The 20,818-nt window shown below is 40.4% G+C and overlaps 1 protein-coding gene across 1 annotated transcript; it reads right to left on the reverse strand.

Annotated features, from left to right (window-relative positions):
* Positions 1 to 9,806: 9,806 nt before the first annotated feature.
* TIGAR (TP53 induced glycolysis regulatory phosphatase) lies at positions 9,807 to 19,622 on the reverse strand. Its single transcript, XM_005147967.3, has 6 exons — positions 19,498 to 19,622; positions 17,792 to 17,829; positions 16,943 to 17,064; positions 13,403 to 13,480; positions 11,598 to 11,708; positions 9,807 to 11,184 (listed from the first exon to the last, which is right to left on the reverse strand). The coding sequence occupies exons 1-6, from the start codon at positions 19,527 to 19,529 to the stop codon at positions 10,726 to 10,728; spliced, it is 840 nt and encodes a 279-aa protein (XP_005148024.2). The 5' UTR covers positions 19,530 to 19,622; the 3' UTR covers positions 9,807 to 10,725.
* Positions 19,623 to 20,818: the final 1,196 nt, after the last annotated feature.

The following is a 20,818-nucleotide window of genomic DNA, read 5'->3' on the forward strand; positions in this document are numbered from 1 at the left end:
TTAGGGTATGAATCACCATAAAACAGCAAAAACACTAATTCACCTGAATGAAACAAGAAACCAATATTATATTTCTGATGTAACTGGGAAGAGCCCTGGAGCATCTCAGATGCCAACAAAGACAGGGAATCCCTTACTAGCACCATCCCTGACTGTGCAAGCACAGCAGACAAACTGTTATATTATTATATAAAAATTACTATGTATGTTTTTTGCTGCTAAGTTGGCTCTTCAGTCTCTTTTTATGCCCATATGAGTAAAAAAGTCACCATCCTGCTGTCATAGGAGCAGCACACATGGAAAACTGGAATAACTGACAGGAAAACAGGACAGGATCAAATGGTCTTGTGTAGAAAGAGTGATTTCTGACACTTACTGAATCCAAGCCGAGGTCTGAGAAAAAAAGAAGAGTCTTACTGTCTCTCTAGTACTTCTCTATCATACTTCTATATTGACTGAGTTCTACCATCACAATATGAAACACAATGTAGAAACATTAGTTTTGCATATTTCCAAGCTAAAGAGAAGTTCCAGGATCACTACTAAACCTAATTGATGTAAGTTCTTAGGAGCACAGGACAAGTCAAATGATAAAGATTAGACCAAGGGTTCTGACTCTTATTTTGATGTTTTCTATCCTCTGAACTCTTTGTAGTTGTGATTGGTCTCAAAAGGAAAGGAGTGATTCTAATGAATTTAGGAGAATTTCAGCACAGGCAGATAGCTGCATACTTTCTTGCTTATCCAAATGAAAGCAAGACTTTTTACCTTGCTGTCTATACAGTGGGGATGTACAATTTCATTTATATATTCTTGTTTATTAATTCTACTTGATTCCTATACCATCCTTCTTGGCTTTTGCTCCTTGAGAACTCTGGACTGTATTTACACACGCAAAGTTTTCATTTTGCTTAAACTGCCATAAGTAAGTCCACAGAGCTCTCCAGGATCCAAGTCAACAGACCTACAGCAATTTGAATTGTGAAAAGTTCTTTCTTGATCTATATCAAACTTTGATGAGAAATGTTGGTGGGGTTATATCTCTGTACCAACTCTATAGTCTATATATTGTCTATATATTCTGTAAATTAGAACAAAGGAAGAAGGGTTGTTCATCCCATGAGGAGTCAGGGGATTTAGTCCCTAAGCTAAGAGTAAATTCACAGTGGATTTTGCATCAAAAAAATGTTTGTAATTGTAGAGAACTGTACAGAAATGTTGAAAGAATCAATTCTTCAAAGGAGATGCTGGCAATCACCAGCTATAAGAAAGCCTTACTTATTTATATTGCAATATTTATTTATTTATTTGAGTGGGCCTTAAGTCCCACAAAATATTTATAAATATTTATAACTATGTATTATAGAGATTATTTCCTTTTATAAATGTACCAATAAACTTTTCCTTCTCTCCAAATGATGGATTCTGCAACTTCTGTTTAAGCTCCCCATTCCAGAAGGACTCGAGTGAACAAATGGTATTAGTACTGTCTGAGCTTTTTGTCTCACTATCCCCTGTGGTTTTCAGCCTCATAGGATGCATCTTCTGGGGTGTTTCATTCACCACAACTATGAAAGATCTGTGAAAGGTGATGAGAAAAAGTGTTAGTAGGTCTAGACTGACCATGAAGGGATTGTCATCTCTACTGGGAAACAGCTTCTGCAACCCAGAAGCAGTGGGAAGATACTGATATAGCAGCTAAGTCCACTAGGAAACATTTGTCATCCTGGCTTCAAGATCTTAGGACAAAAGATACTTGGTAAATTGCCATTACTGCTCACTTATTGCTGCTCATACAAACCATTGTAACTCCATTCCTAGGGCTATGCTCAGGCTCTGTTTTGCAGTAAAACAACCACAAAAAAATGCATTTCTCATGGCTGAGAACAAAGTGCCAGGTAGACATTACCCATCAGTGTTTCACCCCTGCTTCTTTTGCCAGGATGGGGTTTTGGAATTACACAGCTTGATGATTTGATATAACCTCCTATCTTCCCTACTGAGACAGTGCTCTTTCCTTCCAGAGCTGCTGAAGGTGCAAGGACAAGGGGCAGAAGGGACTGAGCTAGCCTTTTCAAGACCTCCCAGCTATTTTTTCCCCTATTGCTAGATTATATATCATTGCAGACTGTGTAACTTTACAAAGTGCTCTTCAGTAATAATCCTGTAATCCTGTTTGAGAACAGTCCCAGACAGTAGTGGTGCCTAAAGTACAGAACAATGCAACAGCATAACATGGGCTCATGCAACCACTGTTTCTGCTCTCCTGCCTGCTGTGCAGGCCTTTGCTAGGATATTTTCATCACCTACCCTCCTGTCTTCCTCTACCCTTGTCTTGAACCCTTAGCTTGATTTAACAGGGATTCACCCTCTTTTTACATTATTATCCGATTCTGTGTTTTTTAGAAAATCACAGACATTCAAAGAAAGTCCATGCCTAGGAAAGAAAGAGCTTCATTTGGGTGGGACTTATGCTGGAGCAGAAAGACAAACAACATTCCCTCACTCTTTTCAGCCCCTGTGTTTTTCACAAGGATGAATGAAGTTTTATTTTTGAGTTATGTATGCTTGTGAAAGAAGCATGAAAAAAGAGTAGGGTGCCAGTCAGATACAGGTCTCAAACACTACCTAGAGATGAAGATTATGAGATATATTTGGCTACTCAAAGAAATAAGAGACCCCTTCGATTTTTTTATCTGGAGTAGTTGTTCTAACAGAGGATGACAGGACATGAAGGGCCACACCTGGTTCAGGCTCCTGTTTCTGACAGTAACCAGAACCAGCTGTCTGATAAGTGACAGAGCACTGGAACAGGTTGCCCAGGGAGGTTGTGGAGTCTCCTACGCTGGAGATATTCAAGGCCCGCCTGGACAAGTTCCTGTGTGATGTACTCTAGGTTACCCTGCTCTTGCAGGGGGGTTGGACTAGATGATCTTTTGAGGTCCCTTCCAACCCTTGGGATTCTGTGATTCTATATGATTCTGTGATAGTTCCAATAACGATAATGTAGCACCTGTTTCTTTCCAAGCCTTGTCACACTGTTTCAGATACTGGAGCATGATGATTCACACATCTTAGAGCATCCTTGCACTTCCCTTTAAGCTCTATTCCTTTAATTCTGTAAATCTTCATTGACCTACCACACATCCCAGTCTACTTCATGTTCTGTTAAGTGATTGATCTGGATAATATCTCACAGAGATAGAGTACTTTGCTTAGTAACTTAGTTGAGGGCTATGTGGTTTTGCTGAAGCACACTGTGGACAGCAGCTTGGATTAGACCACAAACCTATTCCAGTACTCTGAGCAAATCCTCATCCCCACAATTCTTCGCTGTATTCAAACAACATTGGGTGCATAAACCAGGAGTCTATTTGCTGAGGCTACGGCACAGTCCTAGATGCAGCCTAGATGTTTTCAGGACTGATTTTAAGACTCAAGAAGTATTAAGATTGGCAAATTAGCTAAATTTAACTTCAATTTCTATGATTTCTTGGGTGTTTTACTGATTTCGAAGTCCCTCTGTAAAGTAGGTCTCCCCTTCTTCAACCCTAAATGAGATTCATGTGCCCAAGAGTGAACTTCATTCCTGTCTGTAAGCTTTCAGGGTAAGCAACATACTTAGGAAGTCATAGAGTTTAAAACCAGCAACTTCCCAAGTGGAATATTGCCTACTTGTTCCCCCAAAACTAACCATGCATTAAGCACCTACTCCTGGATCTTCTGGTAACAGGAAGTCTTTTACAAAATGCTGTTGGGTGTTTTATCTGAATAACTCAGGGGGGTTGATTTATTTAATCCAGGCCGTTGTTTCCCATTTTCAAGGTAAAACTATGTTTCCCAGCTCCTCCTTGAAAGCGGCAAGAATTACAGGTGAGATCTCATCAGTGCCTGCACAATGGCAATGATTGTACAATGATTCCTTACCTTGATGAAAGGCACCTTTCAGGATCAGTCTTGCCTTTCTAAATGCAACACCACCATCTCCCCACTGTAAGTCAGAGGTTAGTATTACCCCAGGTTTTTCTCCTCCTTCATTGTTTTCAGCAATTATCTTCCAGTTTGTAGAGGATATTCTTGTCACTGGTACCGAAGTCCTGTGGTGGGTGGTTTCATGCCATGTCTTTAATTTCACACCTCCAATTCATCATTTCCTCCTCTGCATGATATTCTGACTTAGCTGTTGATGAGGATTCCTCACTATTATTTCCACATTCCTATATTTTTATTCAAAGTCATAAAAAAAAACCCCATGAGGAGCTTAAGTAGCAACTTTGCTCCAGCTCAGTGCTTGACCTTGGACATTACTACTTACTCATATGCCCATAAATTGCTTGCATACCTACTTCACCCTTGTTTTTTTTCTAGTAACATTTATCTTTTCCAGTTGAGTTGATGTTTTCCATCGTGGCATGGTGTCAAGTGTTCAATTAAAATTCACCTAGATCATTTTCCATCATTTTCCCCTTGCTAAACATCAGTTCTTCCATTAAAGGACGATCAGTTTAGTCTAGTGTGAACTACTTACGGCAAAAAATCATTTAATTATAGTCAAGATTTCATTTACCTCTCTTGTCTGTAATTACATTCTCCTTCAGCATTTGTTCTAACGCCTTGAATGTTATTAAGGTGAAACTAACAGTTATGTGAGATTACTTTGTCCTCTGTTGTCAAATAAAAAATATTTTATTTCCTATTTTCTAGTCACACAGTTCCACACCCAACTTGACAGATCTATTTAAAACGCTTGCTTACGGATGTGTAATTTTAGATGTGCTTTCAGAATTCTGGGATAAAGATTAGTCATTTCCCCTGACAGGAGCATATTAAATTCTTTAATTCTTGGCTTTAAATGTGGTATTTTGCCTTTCCTCATTCCCATCATCCATCTTCTTTCACCCTTGTGTTCAATACTGCTGTAAATTAAGTAATTCATTTTGGGGATATAATTTAAGACTATTCAATCTCTATTCCATCTACACACTGAAACATTTCTGATACTCCTTTTGTTGTTTTCTATTTTGATACATACATATCTCAAGATGTTTTTGCTACTTGCTTTAATTTATTTTGCAAATTCTCATAATTTCATATCTAGATTCTTTCTACTCCTTATAGTTTCTTTCCCAGAAACAGTAACTCATTCGGAAATGACTCTTGATCTAATCAGGCCTAGAGACCCTCCCTGCCATTTTTGCCTGTTTGTGATATAACTAGATAATTTTTACATCTCTAATTTAAACAAGCAAAGCTTTCCCCCTTTCTTCCATATGAAGTCCATTTAAAGCTCTTAAGTATAGTTGACTTTGTCAATTTTTTGACTCTTCAGTACAGCTGACCTTATGAAACTAATTTTGTGATTCTTGCCCTTCTGAAATAAAACCTTTTTTAATTCACTTTTCAATAGCTAGCTCTTCCAAAATATGCTCATGACTTACCACAGTCAAGTCTAGTGCATCACCACTGCTTCACTTCACCTATGGCTTGATCAACCAACTGGGCATTAAGAGGGAAAGAAAAGACCACATCCAGTTATGCTCCAAAATGGGTTCTGCCTGAACCTCAAGTGTATTCCTTTAGTGCCCAGGAATTGCCTAGTCCGGATTTGTGTTTTTACCTTGGTACCCTCCTATGCCCATATTCTCAGGGACCTCTGCTACTGTTCTCTGAGTGTGCTCTCAGGGGCCCCACTGCCATCTTCTGGTGTTCAGGTAGGACATTCGTAGACTCACCCAGGGCTTCCTGCTTGCCAGAAAACCCCAGGGATGTTTACAAGTGACATGAGAGCCATCCCAACACAGGAGACCTGCCCAAACAGCAGGTTGGATTTACCACATGCAACCAGATCGTCCACACAGCGGGTTTGCCATAGCTATGGGTGTCAGGGAAACAGCTCACATACTGTGCAGTTGATCCGTGCTCACGCAGCTGCCATTTGCCTGGGATTACTACATATCCAAAAACCTCAGGCTCACAGCCAAAGCCTTCAAAAAAGGGACACATCTGGGGAAAATCTGACATATTTTAGGTCCAGGCATGTGGGCTGTGGATCTGAGGCAGTCTCATGAAATACCAAAAGCTTGGATAGAGAAAACATCTGATCTAAATTCTGTATGTAAAAAAACCCCAACTAAACCTCTTCCTATTGCAAAGACAGGGCTATGTCTGGAAAACCGAAACCCAAGAGAGAACTGTGGGAACAGAGCAAGTATCTTGAAAAGGAGCTGATAGTTTAGGGGAAGGAAATTGTGATATTACCAGAGCACTCTGCCAAAAGGCATGCCTGATGACTGCTAGACATTTAGCAGACTTGCCAGTAGATGTTGTTGGTGGAGCCAAAACTGAGGAATAAGTGCGCTACCATGCAGGGAACTTTGAATTCTGATTTGTCTGTCCTGTCACCTTTTCCAAATCAAGTCCAGCCTGGAAAAGCACTGCTTAAACATGAATGATGACTTTATCAAAGGAGGTCACAACTTCCCTACCTTTTGAAACATCACTTTTTTGGGAGCAGAATACCACAGGACTCTTCAGTAAAAGAAAAGATTAGCTCAGAAAAGAGGGAACTGAGTTTCCTCTTGATCTTGGTGTTCTTCACGGTCACCTTTTCTTCTCCTATTCCATCTGAAAAGACCTGCCAAGACAGCTTCTGACCAGTTTAAAAGACTAGTGATTGGTTATCAGCACATCTGACTATAGGCCATTATGTGGACAAGCAGAGATGTTTCTAACATTTATTTCAGCACTATTTTCCTACAGAGGTATTCAAAAGGAATGGATCTTTTTCTTATCACTTGAAATTCTTATCATCCTGGTAATGTATTTAACAGCTCAATCTGCTTCCACAGCCTCTCTTGCATCTTGGCAGCTACTGCTGAAAATCCACCCTGTAGTTAAAGCCTTGTCTCCTGCTGCTAATTAGAGACTGGCATTTCACAAGGACAAAACATTCATTGCCCACTGAGTAATCCCTCAAATATTTATGTTCTGTTACTATTCCTAACAGAACCATCTACAATTGCAGCTCTCCTTTCCCATGATCCCAATAAACTGTACGGAATTACTGTACAAATGTGCAAGAGCCACTTTATTAAAAGAGCAAGAAGATAGATTTCATCTCAGTGTTGATTTAAAGACTTTAAAAGACCAGTGCTGTATACAGATCTAAAGAAAAAAAGGCTTTACAATTAACTTCAGAAGCTTCCAAAATTACTGATTTACTTTTTAATGCATAGAGAAGCTTACATCTGATATGATGAAGGTGAAATAAAACATGTAACTGTATTAGGGGAGGCTGTAAGATCATCTAGGCCAGCATCCTTTCTCTAACAATGTCAAGTGCAGATATATACGAGAAGACTGCAATAGAGCAACTGCAGAACACACTTGACTGCTTATACTCCCCCAGCCACTGGCACATGTTTTTGCACCAATTTAGTGTGTTTTATAGAGTGTTGATTAGGACATTCTAGCTCTTAAGTTTTTAATTGAAAAATGTTATTTCATTAACATAGGAGCTGTTTAGAAAACTGGAACAGTTTCACCCTTTGATATTTTTCATGGTCGGGCACTATTGTACCGTCTGCATGCCCTATGGAAGAGTTAACCCAAGATAAAAGAATTTGTTAACAGTAATACAGAAAATGATCATAAAGACAAGGCTTCTTAGGATGGGTCTAAATTCTAACCACTTACACATACATTAAAGGTGGCAAATCATATTACAGAGGAACAGTCAAAGATCCACATGGGAAGAATGACACCCAAGTGGCAAAGTATTTAACAAGTAAGTAGATGTTCCCCATGGATATTCACCTCATCAGCAAGAACAAAGTGTTAATTAACCTGCTTGAAGGTAGGCAAGAAAACAAAAGAAGCCTCTTAAACTCAGGGAAGCACACAAATCACTAGTGTGTTTTGAAATATTTGACAAAAGTTACTGACTTACAGAAGGATTAGGTGCCCACTCATTTTCTAGCTGATGAAGGATGCACATTTTCAACTTGGTTACTCTGGCTCCAAGAAGTATTAATGGAATGACCGACAAATTCAGGACATGACAATTACAGAAAAGTTCAAGCTATTTAAAGATGAGCAGGATGGTCTCCTGCTATGTAAGTAGCCTTCCTGAAATAAACGGGCATTACCACGGACAGGCAAATTAAGAATGGCTCACCCTCTGCCATTAACTCTGTTAGTAGTCATCAGTAAAACTTTTCTGCCTTCTTTGGCTGTGATCTATTTAGTATTCAGAAGCCCTTTAGGAAGATGCATTTCACAAGAAGCTTGAGGAGTCTCTGCAGAAGTCCACATTCCCATTTTTCCTTCCTGCAAACACAACTTATTCTCTATAGTGTGTTAAAAATTAATCCTTTTTTCTTTCTTGTGAAAGACAGACATGGACACTTAGAAACAAGTCTTGAGCAGTTCCTCAAGCTACCACTGTTATCTCTGTACTTTCAAGTTGAAACTCGGCCTTTTTAAATTTCACAGACACAAACTCACTGTTTGGGTGGTAATTATGCCTAATGTCAATAATGGTTGGGTTTTTCCAGTCTCATAAACCAAGGATTTTTTCAGTTTCATAGAATTCATAGAATCAACTTGCTTGGAAAAGACCTTTGAGATCATCAAGCCCAACCTTTACCCCAGGACTGCCAAGGCCACCAGTATATCATGTCACTGAGGGCCTCATCTACATGGTTTGTGAACACTTCCAGGGACAGTGATTCCATCAATTCCTTGGGCAGCCTGTTCCGATGCCTGAGCACCCTCTTTGTGAAGAAATGTTTCCTAATAGCCAATCTAAACCTTCCCTGGCAAAGCTTGAAGCCGTTACCTCTTGTCCTGTCAATTGTTACTGTGGAGAAAAAAACTGATACCTATCAATGCAGAAGTTCAGTATAAAACTCCAATTTGAATTCACCAACCCCAATTAAGGATGTCCAGTCCTTTGCTTTATGTAATGTGTTAGAGATTGCAAGACCTGGCTAGCACCAGTTACAAGTATGCATTTTTTACACACCAGATAAGCTGCTTTCCTCTCAGTGGACCAGTTCTCAGATACAGCAGTAGGTGGTTTCATGGTTATTTAGTGGATAAATAAGTACAAAACCTTAGGTTCATTTCCAGGTTCTGGAAAATACTACCTTGGAAGCTCACCACTGGGCTAAACACTCCCCATTTCAATCTCTACATTTTAGCATATTAGTACTGGACAACCAACCACAGATCCCCATTCTGTGTTCAGGCAAGAATCAAGAGGAATTTCCTATTGAGTGACAGTCAGAATAGAAGCAGCAAAGTACAGTCACTAGAGTCAGATTAAGTAATACTATTGCTGGAATTTTTTTAGTAGGGTTGCAGTTAAGTATAGCTATCCACCTGTTCAAGGAAACAATAGCAACCTCTTTTTACTCCTCAAAATTGAGGTCTCTGCTTCAAGGCAGAGAAACCAAGCAGTTTAAAGGGCACTGGACAGCATATTTTTAAAAATTATGAAAAAATTAAAACTTCAAACAGTTAATTTTGAACAGTTGCAAGCAATTTTAGTATATCCTCAATGTTTTACATCAGTGGTTCTTCCAGGTAAGAGTCAGGATAGTGCTGATCCATAGCCCTAAAAAGGCTTTTTTTCACACTAAGAGACCAGTGCAGGGTTTATCAGGAAAAAAAAAAATAAATGGGAAGTTATATGACCGGAGTGAAGCTTCATAAAGTAATATTAACAAAGATTTTTACCTCAAAAGAAATACAGATGAAATGGAGTTCTATTCAGAAGCCTTTAATTTATTTTTAAACAGGCTTAAAATGCGCAAATGAAGAAAAAGTATGTTGACATAAGTAACATAAATCAGACAGTCACACTCCAAACACCCCAGTGGGGAAAGAATGCAGTACTAAAGCAACTACAGTCATCCAGCAATCAAACTTGCCTAATTCTAGGCAAAACTACTCATCCATCAAGTGCCTGATTACAATTGACAAAAGGATTCCCGTCAGGTATGATAAGGGTCCTTTTCAGAAGAGAGCCCGTTATGTCAACTATGTTCACATGAGGCTCCGCATCCTGTTTACAGTTAAAAATAAATACTTTATGTTCATATACAGTGCTCTTCAACAGAGGTCAAACAACCCTAATGGTTTCTTACAAAACCCTCCTGCGAGGTAGGTATATCATCATCCCCACTTCACAAATGGAAGAGAGATTTGCCCAGAGTCTCACAGCTACTTAGCATCAGAGCCAGGAACATGTCCCTTATTCTGTACCAAACCTTTTCCACTATAACTTTTTATGTTATACTATTGCATTCAAAAAAAAGTTATTTTAAGACAATATATGTTTAATATTACAATATAGCATATTGTAATAAAACAATAATACAGTATAGTTCATCTTTGAGGTACCGTTCCTTTCCCCTCCCCAACTCTTTTACATGGAGAAAACCAATTATGGACTAATTAAGTTTCTGTAAGTGTAGATAGACAAGTGACTAAGTATTAAGTTTCTGTTCATAAAGAACATTTGTGTAATTTCTCAAGTGCCAACTTATATCGGGCACTAGGACCATGCAAATCATGTTATTTTAAGACAGTAAGCAGTTGCATGTCTTCATTTTTGAAGTTTAATGTCAGTAACTCCTGTCAATCTCAGTACTTACTACAGATACCTTTTCCAAGCACAGGATAGCTATGATCTAGAACCACTTCCACCTACAAACCCTCTTAAAAGACTTTTTGAGCTACACATTCAGCTCCCACATCTACTAAGTGAGAATCTTGATTTAGACAAACACATGTGATTTCAGGTTTTAACAAATTTCCATTTTCGAGTTTTATAACAAAGTGACTAACTCCTGTGTTGGGACTGACAGAAGACAACTGAGACTTTGTTAAATCTGATGGCAAAGTACAGTTGAGATGTGAAACAAAATAACCAATCCAGTTCCTCATGTAGGCTCCATGACTCACCACTAATATATTGGCATCTAGTATTTTTGAAACTCCACCGTTATCACAGCTAAGTTCTGCTTCACTGCAATGGTTCGTCCAAGGGAAAACAAACTGCTCTTCAGATGTTCTTGAGTTTCTGCTTGCAGCACCATGGACATCTTGCTCCTTCTGTTCCAATTCAACAGCTAGCTGACACAGAAATTCAAAGAAATCCCTTGCACGTTCTTTTACCTACAGGGAAAGGTCAGAAGAGATCATTGTGAAGAATGCAAGAGACTTTGCCTTTCAGAAATCTGAGATGGATCTACTTCAGTTAAAAGACAAAACTAATCACAGACAAGTCTCAGAAATCAGTGCGAAGTTACTGAATGCTGTAAAACCTCCTCTGCCCTCCGAAGCCAAGGCTGCAAGTAATTGCCATCATCCTTCTCCAGATGACAGCTTCATGAGGAGACAATCTCAAAATCAATACTATAGTTCTAAAGAGATTCCCTACTTGGCAGACATTGTAATCAGGTCAAGTGTTTTTAGCTTATAAAATAATGATCTTTAGTTGGGCTAAGCTCTCAATAAGATGTTCCAGAGTACATATGCAACAGCTGCATCTGCACTGATAGTAGGGCACAAATAAATAAATACCATACTTCATCCAGTGTTTCTCCTCCAGAAGGCGTGAATGAAGGACACTGCTCTCCAGCAGCCTTTGCCATAGCCTTGAGGTCAGCCAAAGGCCTTCCTTCTGCAACACCGTATTTCTGTAAGAAACAAGAGAGGGTTTAGCCCAATGTATCAAGTCTTCCATACCACTTTCAATCCAAACATCTCTTAAGAGCTTTGTTTTAATGGATGCTTGAGTGTAACACACAGGCTTAACTACTTTTTACATTTTATTCCAATACTGGGGGAGGAGGTAACTTTTTATCTGCTATTTAAGCTAAATGTATATATAGAAAGTGTATATATATATATATATATATATGCTGGTGTGCACCTGTATATTTTCAACACTCATTCTTAGCATACAAAATTCAAATGTCTTTGTAACATTGCAAACACCTTTGTATGCTGCTGTTCACATGAAGATAAACTGTACTGTCAAATGTTACGCACATTCCAGAAACCCTGATGTTGATGACGAGGATACAGACACATACTTGTTACTGGGGCTTTCTAGACTTCTATGTCACTATCCACTTATTATGGCACCTAACTGCATATCCACAACAATTAATTTACTACAGTCTTCAGACTTTAGAAGTATTGAAACACATCTACTTAAGCCTCTCAATCCCTTTCTCTACAGCAAAATATTGAGAGTTTAAGAACACTAAGACAGATATGAAGAATTCAGTCCCTTGAAACTGCTGAAAATGAAATCCTAATCTTATTTTTCTGGACTCCTCTAATGAAAGCAAGGCACGAGAGAATAAAACTTTACTAATAAGATCAATGACATATGTTCTCTTAAAAGAATTTGCTTCTTTTCATGCAATTCAAACTTAATTCCAGTTACAGAGAGTAGTGACTTACAACATGTGTCCTGCGGACACTGTACTGGCATTTCTATACATCCATACAAGTGCTATAAAACGGGGAAACAAGCCTAACAGCATAACTTTCTAAAATTCTGTATTAGAAACTGTAATATCTTTTTAAAATATCAGGTGATAAAGCAACTAAAGGAGTTTGGGAGAAATTTACTTGCTGATTTCAGTGGAAGAACTGGAATTTCCAACAGAAAACAAAGATCCAAATAAGAAATGCTACAATCATGTTATGCTCCTTAAACACATATTTGCATGCTGGCAGTATGCCATCCCACTTTTGGTTTTGTAGCATTTCCTTATTTAAAATTCAGCTGACAGTCTCACTGTAGCATCTGAAGGGTGGTTCATATTAGCAGTAACAGCCAGCATCTGAATTTATTCTAATCACGACATACTTAAAACCAGACAGGAGGTACACAATGCCTGGTATCAGGCAGAGAAGCTAATCAGGAAAGCAGATTGTTCCAGACAGAAGAAAGCTTTCCAGGAGTCTTTGTGCAAATGAAAAGGTATAAACAGCTGAAAAGTCAACACTGAGTTGTGCCATTAGGCTAGAGAAGATAGGCAGAGAGAGTGTCTTTAACACTTCACATATGGAGTTAGGAAACAGCTAAGCTTTTTATTACACTTAAGATAATTCCCTCTACACATAAATCTTACCTTACATCACTAAAGCATCACAGTTACAACACTAATCACTACATTTTGGCTTTGATTCGCAATTCTGCAAACAATTTATAACATCCAATGTGAAGAGTTCCGTTTTCAGTGATTAAAAATACATCAAACAGTGATCTCCACTATTAACTTTACCATTTAATAAGCTAAGATATCCATCAGCAGCAAGTTACATTTCAAATTGTTCAATGTTCAATATTAAAACAAACTGTTTTGGCACTTACTCTCTCTCGAAGTCTTGCATCACACTTGATTTCCAAATCTTTGCAAAACTTATTTTTTCCTAGAATTGTGGCAGCAGTCTAAAAAGTGAATACAAGTCACATCAATGAGCTGTTTCCTCATGGGATAGCCAGACCATCTGAGACCACCACAACCAATGTCAGTCACGCTAGCAGGACCCAAAAATCCAAGATAAAAAGGTTTTCAGCAAGATAAAAAGGTTTTCAGCTAGTAGTCTCTGTCAGAATTGGACATAAGGCCTGTGTCAGCCCATAAAAGGCAGAAAACCTGCATCTTCTGAAAGTTCTTTCACAATTCAAAACCCAGAACAGTTGAAGACATTTAGCACCTATGAAAGGTGTGCAGCAAGATGAACAGCAGCACAGGATTTACCAGGATAAAAGCCACATCTTCTCTCAAGTATATTGCCACTCACAAAGCAATCATGCAAACACATTCTTTGTAGTATATAGGTCAGATTCACAAGCAGTACATTCCTAAAAACCCATCAGTTAATCCAACCACAAAAAAAAAGTAACATCTAACAAATGAGATTACTTTCTGGCAAGTGGCTACTTAATGCAACTCAGAAACCAACTACTCTTGAAGCAGTTAAGAGGCAGGAGGATGTTTGCTGCAACAAAACGAAGTTGTTACAAGGAAGAAACACACTAGATGATATACTTGAAAGGAGGAAAAGAAAATATCTAGCTTATTGTATTCATATGCCTCTTGACAGCATGGCTAAGAGATAGAGAAAACCCAAAGGGCTTAGTTTGCTCTTGACAGGATGACAAGTCTTGTACTATACATCTTTTTTTTCCTTCCGAGAAAACACGATTTTGGGAGTGCACAGAGGGCAAGATGACTGATCAAGAAGAAATTCTAATACCACTTTGGAAAAAGTATTGCCTAATGGAGGCTCTAATGTGTTGGATATCGCATGCCTGTCTGGCTGCCACAGGAGCTAACCTCCTCCTGTTCTTACATGCACTAGTGTGTGAAGGCCATACTGGGTTCACATACCAGTTTTGACTTGTAATATCAGCTAGATGTATTGTGCAAATGTCCATGTCCAAACAAAATGACATTCAAAGGACTCACTTTGAAAAGGCTCACTGGATTCTGACAAATAATAAAAAGCTCTGTTGTACTAACAAGATTTTATGACCTATTTAATGCACTGCTCAGAAAAGGCTTTAAGTTGCAGCTTTAAATTTCTGCCACAGGAAAACATCAAAATTCAGATACTTCCTTGTAAATATGAATAACATTGATTGAGTATGATAATATTCTGAACTTTCTCCAAGGCTGAGATCCTGTTCACTACATAGAATAGACAATGCTCACCTACTGAGCACTAATACATACTCTGAGCTGCAAGTATTAAACATGAAGCCTTATTTACTCTGCTGAAACCAAAATATGTTCCCAGAGTTTAAACTTCCTCATACGTTTCCATATGCCATCGTTTACTAGAATATAATGCTTCAGAAACGTTACTGAATCTTCACATTACCACAGTGAGAAAAGATATATTAGCCCCATTTCATACATGGAAAAGACTGAAAAGATTATCTCTGATCCTTCCCAGGGCCCAGCCTGTCCCAGTCCTGAACCTGCTTTCACTACTGCAGAGTTCTTGTCCCACCAGCATTAGCACCTCACATAGGCCCCATATTCCCCTACAAACTTTTGATGTTACGCTCTGTTAAGCTTTGTAGTCTTAAGGAGTTCTGCTGTGTTCACAAAACATCCTAGTCTCCCCAACTAGTCTTTCTGTATTTTCACATTGCAGGTCTGCCCTGCTTCCTCCTGCACTGCTGATTTCTGAAGCCAGTCTCTGACCCCCTTTCTAGGCTTAGTCTCTCAAGCAGGCTTCCCTGCAAAGTTTCTTCCTGCATTTCTCATACCCATTCATGTTGCATCTCCTGTAGCTCTTGGAATTCCTGCCCAGCTAGTACAACTCTCTCTGCACACATCCCCATTTCCTCCTACCCTGCTCGGTCTTGCACGTTCAGCTGTTAGCCATGGGCAGTAGCCAGAGGGCTGCACACCACTCCTGGTTCCAGTAATTGCTGCACAACCTGACTACAGCTGACGCAGACTTTGTAAGGAAAAGTTAACTTTATCACTAACAGTTTCTTTTAAAACCATTTTTTATCTATTTTGCAAGGAACTTACACATTCCTCTCAACTTACACATTCCTCTCATACTTGAGCTATGAAGTGAAACTGTAGTAAAGGACAATTCTTCATAGATTTGCAGATGCCAAAAAAGTGAGTTCCAAGCAAATGGAAACTGCGTGTTTGTCCATCTTTGAAAAGCTTCCACAAAGTCTGGGTAGCTTGTCAAAAAAAATTGCAAAATACATTTCCTTTTTGCAAAGGACAAATTCAGGTCTGTCTTCACCATGAGCGTGTAAATGTTTCTCATGGAAAAGGCTGTCTCTGAAATAAGGAATAAAATTAACAAGCTCACTCTCAAGTGACACCAAGCTGTGTGGTTCAGTTGATACACTGGAGGGAAGGAATGCCATCCAGAGGGACCGTGACATGCCTGTGAGGTGGGCTGATGCCAACCTTATGGAGTTTAACCATGCCAAGTGCAAGGTCCTACACCTGGGTCGGAGCAATGCCAGGCACAGCTACAGGTTGGGCAGAGAAGAGATTCAGAGCAGCCCTGTGGAGAAGGACTTCGGGGTGTTGGTCGATGAGAAAATGAACATGAGCTGGCTTCAGTGTGCGCTTACAGCCCAGAAAGCCAACCGTATCCTGGGCTGCATCAAAAGGAGCGTTACCAGCAGGTCAAAGGAGGTGATCCTGCCCCTCTACTCTGCTCCTGTAAGACCTCACTTCGAGTATTGTGTGCAGTTCTGGTGCCCTCAACATAAAAAGGACATGGCACTGTTAGAACAAGTCCAGAGGAGGGCCACGAGGATGATCAGGGGACTGGAGCACCTCCCATATGAAGACAGGCTGAGAAAGTTTTTTCCTCTTTAATTAACCTACAAAAATAGTGCATCAAGATAAGAGTTGTACTATTTATTCAAATCCAACCTCTCCACATATTTAATGATCCTTGCACTGAATTTACAGCAAAACTTGATCTTCCCTATACTGGTCTGCATTCCTCAGAAAGACACTGCATCTGGCCACAATGCATAACGCAGTAGAACAATATCACAGCAAATTTGTTTTGTTTCTTCAAAGAAAAAACAACTTCAGCCTGTGTTACCTCTCAGTTCCAATTACTCCTTTAGTAAGAACCTATGCCAATATAAAATAACAGCAAATCCATTAGAACAACATTGCAAGACATCCTGCAAAGCAAGGTAGCCTTCACTGGCTCCTAACAGAGCTGTTCTCATTGAAATTTCCTCAGAGACCTTCTTGAATTCTACAAAACTCAAACTGCAGTTCTAAGTCCCTCAAAATACCTTTTGGCTCTGTCACTGTATTACTGTTTGCATCATCAATAGCAAATAAATGTCAAATTCTGAAGCTAATATTTATAATCAGTTGCCTCAAAAAGCACTTGCCTGCTTTGCTCGAAGGAGGTCACTTGAAAAGACATGAGTAAACTTCACATTACTGAGAAACAAACCAGCAGCATCTGCTTGTCTGAAACCAGTTGCAGAGAGAGGCTCATCCACACCTTGACCTAGAAAATAAAAACCCATCAACATTAAGCCATGCAAATTTTTGATCATTTAGCTGAGCAAGCACAGCAGCAATAAATAATCTGCTCAGTCATGATAAAATCCTTCTCCTTCAGTAAAGTCAACCTCTGGTAAAAGTCACTGTTCCTCTGGCCTGTCACACAGATGACGGAAGTGGGAGTACAGACTAAGAAGACAGAAGGATCTTTATTGATATTTATATTAATGTATACATATGACAAATTTAAACATTAAACAGAGACAAACATTTTCTAAACATGAGCAGTCATTTCAAGACACTTGTCCTTTTTCAAATGTTACTGGTAGGCTTCCTGGAAGAGGTGCCTCACAACTGAAACTTAAATGCTATAAAAAGATTTGTTGATTGTAAAATAAGAAAAAGGACATTACAATTGAGATAATGCTGCTGATACTAAAATACATCTCTGGAAAAAAAAAACATGCACATGGAAGAGTCAAGTCATTTGTTGATATTCTGTGGAGATCCACTTAGAACCTTCATAATTGTATGCAGTTGATAGCTGTATGTAGTTGATAGTGGTAAAGCTATCAAGCTAATATCCTGGCTTACAAATAACATCTGTTAAGGTTTACAATATTATTCCATAATAATACTTAACATTTCAGCAATTGGTTACAGGATTCCACGTTTTGCAGGGAAGAATAATTTTCCACCTCTAACAAGCACGCAGAGTAACTGATACTAACCTTGCAGTATCTTGTCTTTGTTGTATCTTGTTTCTCCACTGAAAGAGATTATAAACAAAAAAAAATTAACTCACCATGATTTTTCTGAGTGTTCAAAACCATTATTGTATTAGGCACCAACAAGAGACTGCAGAGTCTGGATATGAAAAATGAGATATAATACAGCACAGCCTCTCCTCAAAAACACATACCTGAAGACTTTTAAACAACAAAAAAATCCCCACATATTTTCAAGTGGTCAACCCCAATCATGCCTTCAATATTTACTAAGACAAACCTACCTGGAATAAAAGGAAGTAATTTCTTAAATTTATCCTAACTGCAGCATAATGTATCTAGTACAATTACACCTCCGTGCTGGAGAGAGAGAAGTTGCAGGAAGACTCTGGCGTCCTCTTATGAAAAATTTGTGCTAGCCAACTGGACCTCTGCAGTCCAAAGGGAAGCCAATTCAAGAGATTATCAAAGACAGCAGCAGAGGAGGCTGCACACCTTGAAGAAACAGCATAACAAGCCAGAGCTGTAGAAAAACTAGTAGAATGAACATCACCTTCTTTATGAATATTCTACTTTGAAAACCATAACTGAAAGTATTTCATGAGAACAGTGACTAAAACTATGTGCAGACTTATTTAGGGGGAAAAGTCTAACAACTAAACTTCACATGAACCAAGCTAAGCACGCTGACTTTGCTGAAATCTGTCACCTGACTGAAATGTCACATGCTTAAATTTTTGCAGTATTAAGGCCAAGTGCTCTACCTGGTTTTTATACAGAGAGCCATCAACAACGCTTCATGGAAAGCTGTGTGGAGACCTCATAGCAGCCTTCCAGTATCTGAAGGGGGTCTACAGGGATGCTGGGGAGGGACTCTTCATTAGGGATTGTAGTGACAGGACAAGGGGTAACAGGTTAAAACTTAAACAAGGGAAGTTTAGATTGGATATAAAGAAGAAATTCTCTACTGTAAGGGTGGTGAGGCACTGGAATGGGTTGCCCAAAGAAGTTTTGAATGCTCCATCCCTGGCAGCATTCACGGCCACGTTGGACAGAGCCTTGGGCAACATAGTTTAATGTGAGGTGTCCCTGCCCATGGCAGGTGGGTTGGAACTTGATCATCTTAAGGTCCTTTCCAACCCTAACTATTCTGTGATTCTAAGTCACAAACATCAGTTCTTTAATGTTCCACAGCAGAAATGTTAGGACTACTACTCCTAAGGGAGGAGCCTGCCCAACCAGAGACCTTGTGGCAGGAGAAAGGTCTCGAGAGCAGCCACCCAAGCATTCCCAAATAGTGCTTACTGATGGTACGTATAACCCCGTACTTTCACCAACACCAAACTGCACCCAAGTGGCTTCACCTGTCCGGCCAACTGCAGCGTACACCACGGGCTCACGCACCGCGGCAGGAGCGGTAACGCCAGAGGCCGTACCCAGGCCATTCCGAGCCGGCCCCTCCGGCTCCAGGGCCGCCTCGGGCCCCTTCCCGCCTCCCTCACGGGACACCCCGGCGCTCATCCCGCCCGCCAAGCCAGTCAGCCACACTGACTGACTGACTGACGGCAGCCGAGCGCACCTAAGGGACGATGGGGGTCGGAGAGGAGGAACGGAACTCCGCTGACATCACCGCCCGTCCCGCAATGGAAGGGGGCAGAGGGGAAACGGGTTAAAGGCAACCGGCGGGTTAGGGGTGCCGCGGTACTCACTGCCGGACGATGGTCAGCCCGAAGCGCACCATGGCGCGACCTCACAGGTACGCACAGGCCCGGCCCGGCCTCGCTTCACCCCGCACTGCGGCGCTCGGCCCCCAGCGCCGGCAGGTGACGTCACGGCCCCGCCCCGGCGTGGCGGCGAGAGGGGGCGGGGTCTCTGCAGGAACCGGCGGCGGTGGGTACGTGCTAGTGTCCGCCCGGCGGTCGGTATATGCTTGTGTCGTCCGCCTGGGGCAGATCCCGGTGTCCCGGGGTGCCCGTTCGCGGAGCTGCGTCCCGCTGCCTGCCGGGAGTTCCTTGAGGAACTTGGCTGCGCTGTGGCGGCCTCGTGGTCCTGCTCTGAACCCGCTCCAGACTTGGGAAGTAACAGAGAGGAATTGGGGGGAGGGGGGAGGGGAAAGAAAAGCAAACCTACCACCTACACCCCCTCTGTATCGGGGCGGTGCTTTCATACTGAGGAGTAAAGCTGATGCCTGAGCTAGGTACAATAAATCAGCTCTCCTTCTTTGCCCAGCAGTGTGCTTCCTGCGCCAGCTGGCAGCATCTGTGGGAAGGTACGAGACAGCTGCATTTTGTAGCTGACGCTCTCGTTTATGCATTACTTTCTGGGTGAGCAGGGGGTTGCTTCTTTCACTTGCTGTGATTTGACATTCAGAATCTTACTTTCCTTAGTGAGAGTGAAAAAGCAAAGCAAAATAAGACCAAGAAAGAAGCCTTACAAACGTAGACATTTGCTGTTCCTCCCCACTTACCGTTTTTGAAGATCCATCTCACAAACTGCAAGGACACAGGAGGGAGGACGTTTCCCTGAACACAGATACAACATTCACCTCAGGAAAAGTTCTACTGTCCAATAATACAAAGAATTCAAATGTTTGATATTTAGGAAATGAACCATATCCTCATTGCGGTATTGATGCGGAATAAATAACACATAATATGTATTTTACGGTTGCAAAAAGCAGGGCAAGAAATGGGAAAGTCATGTAAGGGTGAACAGAAGTAACCAAGGAGCTATAATAGCACACCAGGAACTGAGAAAGTGCCATGTAAAATTAATAATCATTTTGCTCATGGCGTTTTCTAGTACACAATGAGAGAAATGACCCAATTGCTAGTATTAAATAATAACACTATGAAATTACTGTTGGTAAAATGGACAAAGTAACAGAAGGAGCAGCCACAAATCATCCCTTTCCTTTCAGAAAGCTCAAGTTTTATGGGTTACAGGCAGTCTGATTAACCAATTAGTTGGTCAGATAGCTGAGTGTATTTCCTTTAGGATTTCACCACCAGATGGAATAAAGGCTATGTA

Source organism: Melopsittacus undulatus, chromosome 5, assembly GCF_012275295.1.
Source record: "Melopsittacus undulatus isolate bMelUnd1 chromosome 5, bMelUnd1.mat.Z, whole genome shotgun sequence".
Classification (NCBI taxonomy): domain Eukaryota; kingdom Metazoa; phylum Chordata; class Aves; order Psittaciformes; family Psittaculidae; genus Melopsittacus; species Melopsittacus undulatus.

Coding starts and splice junctions, on each gene's coding strand:
- TIGAR (XM_005147967.3), bottom strand. CDS start 19,529: ATGGTGCGCTTCGGGCTGACCATCGTCCGGCA. Junction 13,481..16,942: donor ACCTCCTTCGAGCAAAGCAG/GCAAGTGCTTTT, acceptor TTCACTTTTTAG/ACTGCTGCCACAATTCTAGG. Junction 11,709..13,402: donor ATGCAAGACTTCGAGAGAGA/GTAAGTGCCAAA, acceptor TGTTTCTTACAG/AAATACGGTGTTGCAGAAGG.